Below are 5757 nucleotides of genomic sequence, written 5' to 3' on the forward strand. Positions count from 1 at the left end.
TCAGCCTGTTGGGCTGATTTTTAGGCATATTGGGCAGTATTTTAGATATACATATATATAATGATTCTAAAAATTATATTTTTTTAAGAAAATAATTTTGAAAATTATATAAAAACAATAAATGGATCGTGTCGTGCCGGCCCACGTGCCCAGGCTCCAGGCCCAGGCACAGCCCATTTAGCCTGTGCTGTGTCGGAGTGCTCGCGGGCTGGCCTGGTTAGCCCGGCCCGTTTGGCCAGCTATAGGGGAGATTTTCGAGTTGTGTATGTAGTCATATTGAAAGAAAATAGTGCATGACGAACGAATGCACGCAACCTTGTCTCTATGAACAACTCTGAAAGATTGAGCCAGCGGATCTTGAAATTGACGAAGTCGTCACAGACAACTTATAGTCGACGGACACGGCCTACCACTGAAAAAATAGAGTGGTAGAACTTGAAATAATTCAGAGAAATGTGAGCCAAATTTAAAACTTGATTATGAGTGAATTAGTTACACCACATGGAAACCATTTAAGCCATCATTAATCAAGTCTATTTAGTCGGCTATACAACGCGGTCATGAAGCAGGTAGAGTTTGTGCAGAAATAACAATTGTTGGAAGGCTCATGATGCAAATTGACATGATTGCTTTGTTAAAGAACGGCAATATCTGATGAATGTTCTCTAGAAAAGGATGACATTTGCAAATGTTTTTCTGACAATTTTAGTTATAGGGCATGACATTTTCTTCAGAAGTGCATAGCCGTTTTTGACATAAAAGATATTTTTTTTAAACGGCTTTGCTACATCGACGGAGAGTTACGGGTGGTTTATGGGCCTGGGCACCCAGCCCACCAGTTAAGATCCGTGAGATGGGAGTCCGTAAAGTTCGGGAGTCCGTGTGTGTAGCATTTTTGTTTTTCTAAATATACTACCATCCACATGATTTTGATCGGACAACTGTGCAAGCATTTGCTGGGACCTCCCCTAGTGAACTTCACCCATGTAGTCAGCTATACAACAGGATCACGAGGCATGTCGAATTTATCTGGGAAACTAATAATTGTTGTAACCCCCGCAAAAAAATAAATTAATCGTCATGCAACTGCATGCTTGACATGATTGGTTTTTTGAAGGACCGCAATATCTTGAAACATTCGCCAGGAATGGATGACATTTGCAAACGTTTTTCCTCACAACTTTAATTGAAAGAGATGTCATTTTCTTCGGAAGAGCATAATAGTTTTTTGCACAGACGACATTTAAAAAAAATACCATCAGCATGATTTTGATCAGATGGCCGTGCAGGCATTCACCGGGACCTCCCGTGGCGAATGTTTGCCAATTTATCATTACCGTTGTTAAATGGACAACGCCAAAAGTTGGCAGCATTGCGCGAGATTAGCGGAAAGATCTGATAACTGCCCGATCAGCATGCAATATATTCAGCAAATGCTAAATATCAGCGTGGCGATTTTTGGGATCCCACAAAGCACGCTCACAACAATTTTTTACCAAGTTTATCCCTTGATTCATGGTGGTATCCAAATCATGCCTCGGCCGCGTACGTGCAGGATTTTGCGCCGTTCGCTACGCGTCCCGCCGTTTCCACCCACGCAGCAGCAGGCCGTCGTGCCAACTCACGCCACTGCCGCCCTGCCCCCTCCCTCAAACCACGAGCGCGCCACCGTCTCTCTCTCTCTCTCTCTCCTCCGGCGATGGATCCCAGCCCGGCCAGAAATCTGGCAAAGCGCGTACGTCTGCGGACGCACGCATCCTCCCCGTCCAGCCAACCAATGCTCGCCATCACTGCCCCGCAGACCCCGCCTGTGCCTCATTTATATTCTCTCCCTCGTCGCCCGGCCAGATCGACCCATCCCTTTCCTCCCTGCCACCCTTTGACCCCTGTGCGGCTGCGCCCCGCCCCCCGCCACCCACCCACCTCACTCCACTGCACGCTCGTCACTCCTACTGAGAGGAGGGCACAGTGGGCAGCCCCGTCGGTGGTAGGAGTTTGCGCGTGTTGACGACAGAGGCTGGAAATGAAGATATCGTCTCCCGCCGCCCTCTGCGTCTTCGTCCTCCTCGCGGCGGCCAGGGCCGAGGACCCCTACCGGTTCTACACCTGGAACGTCACCTTCGGCGACATCTACCCGCTCGGCGTCAAGCAGCAGGTACGTACGTACGCCGGCAGTGCGGCGGCGCATTGCTCTGCATCTTCGTCCTCTTCTCCTACATCCTCTTCTTTCTCCTTCTTGCTCTGTTTCTGCTGAGCCGCGGGTGGGTTCAGGGGATCCTGATCAACGGGCAGTTCCCGGGGCCGCAGATCGACGCCGTCACCAACGACAACATCATCATCAACGTCTTCAACAACCTGCCCGCACCATTTCTCCTCTCATGGTAATTATCCTTTCTTCTTCCTCTCCTCCTGCCCGTCCGTACGTTTCCACTGTGCGTGTCGGTGCCTCTCCCCAAATTAGCCGCTGTTCATTTGAAGCTCGGCACAGATGCTTCTCTCTCCACGCTGCATTCCTGCTGGAATGCCGCCGGTCGGCTCATTTCCGAGCTTATTTAACTGCCACACATATATTCATGCCTTCGCATGTATATATGGTCTAGATTAAGCTGTGAAATCGAAATGTATGGCCATGTTTTTCCCCTTTCTGTTTTTACAGCATCTCTTCACTGAAACTACCGGGTAAATGCCTTTCTCTTTTTACACTGCTACCTATATACGTCGTTGTTGGCATGGAGAGTTATTTTCCAAATGTGAACATATACGGAAGAATACGCCGACTCCCAGCCCAGGACATCACCTGCGCAACAGTGCAACAGTGCAAGTGGACAGTTAAATTTGGTTCAGTAGATCGAGCAGACACATGTGTAAATCTCCATTTACTAAGCGCTGCGCCTCGGCACTGGCAGAGCTCGTGACGGATGTCCCTGGTAATGAGCTGTCCCAGCCTCAGGGCAGGCAAACAAATGTCGGCATTTGTTTAGCTCTAGACCGGATCTGATGCCCTTCTCAGATCCAGTGCCATCTCTATCCTTTCATGAATAATAACATTTTTTTCAACTTCTTTCGGCCGTGCTTTCGCTTTCACTACAGATCAGATCAGTGGTGAACGAAAGAAACAAGTGTGCAACTGGTATCAGTGGGCCTAGTGTGTTTTCAGCATTTGGCATGTGCACCAGGCCGATGCGGTTCCTGGCTTCTTTTGCCTTCCAAGTGTGGTAACCATGTAACTTATATCCCCCAACTTGGGCCTTATCGCCAAGAAAAGCCACGTGAATTACTATTGTGAAAGAAGTACATGAAGCTGCTTCTAAATAGTTCTGTTTATCAGCTAGGCTAGCGATGCTGAATTTTAACTGTGTTTGGAACGACGACGATTGGACTGCGTAAATGAATAGCGTAACATGGTCTGACGGTGCATACACTGCAGGCAGGGGATTCAGCAGAGGAGGAGCTCATGGCAAGACGGCGTGTACGGCACAAACTGCCCGATCCCTCCGGGGGGCAACTTCACCTACAACATGCAGTTCAAGGACCAGATCGGGAGCTACTACTACTTCCCTTCTCTCGCGTTCCATAAGGCGGCTGGCGGGTACGGTGGCATCAGGGTCCTTAGCCGCCCGAGGATCCCCGTTCCGTTCAACCCCCCTGCCGGTGATTTCACCATCTTGGCCGGTGACTGGTTCAAGCTCAACCACACTGTAAGCTCATGTTTTTGCTGCATTGAAGTGCGACGTTTCACGAAAAGAATGGTAAACCTGAACTGAAACTCGAAACTTTGCAGGACTTGAAAGGCATTCTGGACAGTGGTAACGACCTTCCGTTCCCTGACGGGCTCCTTATCAATGGCCATGGCTTGAATGGCAATAGGTTCACAGTAGACCAAGGTAAAATCATCAGAGTAAAGCAGCCCAAAAATAGCTGATAAGCACTTCATATTTGGTAAGACAGAGACATGGTTGTACTGAACTAGCTTCATGTAATTTTGCCAGGGAAAACATATCGTTTTCGGGTGTCAAACGTGGGCATCTCGACCTCGGTGAACATAAGGATCCAGGGCCATTCCTTGCTCCTGGTGGAGGTGGAGGGATCGCACACCATGCAGAACACCTACTCGTCGCTCGACATCCACCTAGGCCAGTCCTACTCGTTCCTCGTGAAGGCCGACCAGCCACCCCAGGACTACACCATCGTCGTCTCGACGCGCTTCACCAACCCCGTTCTCACCAACACCGCCATGCTCCATTACAGCAACTCGAATGGCGTCCCCGCAGCGTTGCCTCCTCCCCCCGGGCCGACCGTCGAGATCGACTGGTCTCTGAATCAGGCCAGATCAATCCGGTAAGACTGAATGACTGTAAAAACTGAAGTCACATATGCTGCGATTCTGAATGACTGAAAAAAAAATGAAGTCACATACATATGCTGGGACTCTGAATGACTGAAACTCTCTGAATGATGAACGCAGGTGGAACCTGACGGCGAGTGGACCGAGGCCGAACCCTCAGGGGTCGTACCACTATGGCCAAGTGAACACGACGAGAACGATGAGGCTCGCCAACTCGCGGGTCACCATCAACGGCAAGCTGAGGTACGCGGTGAACAGCGTGTCCTTCATCCCGACCGACACCCCGCTCAAGGTGGCCGACTTCTACAACATCCAGGGCGTGTTCACGCCGGGGAGCATGCCCGACGCCCCGTCCGGCGGCCCCGCCTACCTCCAGACGGCCGTCATGGCGTCCAACATGCGGGACTACGTTGAGGTCGTCTTTGAGAACGCCGAGGGCTCCGTGCAGTCCTGGCACATCGACGGCTATGCCTTCTGGGTCGTCGGGTGCGTTCGCTTGCTGCCATTCTTGCAAATCATGGGCTTGATTTAACACAGTGATTTGTATGGCTGATCATTGATTTCTGGATGGAAAATGAACTGCAGGATGGACGGAGGGCAGTGGACGCCGGCGAGCCGTCAGAACTACAACCTGAGAGACGCGATCGCCCGGTACACGTTGCAGGTATGTTCGTCTCCGGTGACAGCCGACTAACCAAGCAGCAGCTCTACGGTGTCTGATTTTAGTTCTGAACTTTGTGCTTCATAGGTGTATCCTGGGGCGTGGACAGCGATATACATGCCACTGGACAACGTGGGGATGTGGAACGTTCGGTCGGAGAGCTGGGGCAGGCAGTACCTGGGCCAGCAGTTCTACCTGCGGGTATACTCGCCGGCGAACTCGTGGCGCGACGAGAACCCCATCCCCAAGAACGCACTGCTCTGCGGCCGCGCCTCCGGCCGCCGGACCAGGCCGCTCTGAATTCAGTTTCCGTGTCATGAAGGGGTGACTGAATCTGAGAATCAGGTTGCTGAGCTCCAAATTCTTTTGACAGGAAACAAGCTTTGAGATGGTCTGTATTTGTAGCGGCGTGTCGGTGCTATTCGTGATTCTTTTCCTGGAAATTGTAGGCAAAATGTTACGTATGGCAAGCATCTTGCTTGCTCTCCTATTTGGAACTGCAAAAACGCCTTATATTTAGTTATAGAGGTAGTACTACATTGTTCGTTGATGGTATGGATATATGTAGATGAGCTTGAATTAAACAAGCAAATTAAAAAAAACTTGAATTAAACAAGCAAATTGCCAGTGTTTTGTGTGAGTAAGAATTAAACTGGCAAATTACCAACCTTGTGTGAGAGTAAGAGATCAAATGGTATCAACGTGACTGAATTTGAACAACCTTTCTGGGATGGCTTCCTGGCTGAATTTC

General features: G+C 50.0%; 1 protein-coding gene across 1 annotated transcript; it reads left to right on the forward strand.

Moving 5' to 3' along the window:
* Positions 1 to 1736: 1736 nt before the first annotated feature.
* On the forward strand, positions 1737 to 5556 carry LOC125523371 (L-ascorbate oxidase homolog). Its single transcript, XM_048688417.1, has 8 exons — positions 1737 to 2155; positions 2272 to 2381; positions 3428 to 3698; positions 3782 to 3884; positions 3990 to 4338; positions 4466 to 4831; positions 4931 to 5009; positions 5094 to 5556. Exons 1-8 carry the CDS (start codon positions 2024 to 2026, stop codon positions 5304 to 5306), a joined length of 1623 nt encoding a protein of 540 aa, XP_048544374.1. The 5' UTR covers positions 1737 to 2023; the 3' UTR covers positions 5307 to 5556.
* Positions 5557 to 5757: the final 201 nt, after the last annotated feature.

Source organism: Triticum urartu, chromosome 7 (assembly GCF_003073215.2).
Source record: "Triticum urartu cultivar G1812 chromosome 7, Tu2.1, whole genome shotgun sequence".
In the NCBI taxonomy this organism is placed as follows: domain Eukaryota; kingdom Viridiplantae; phylum Streptophyta; class Magnoliopsida; order Poales; family Poaceae; genus Triticum; species Triticum urartu.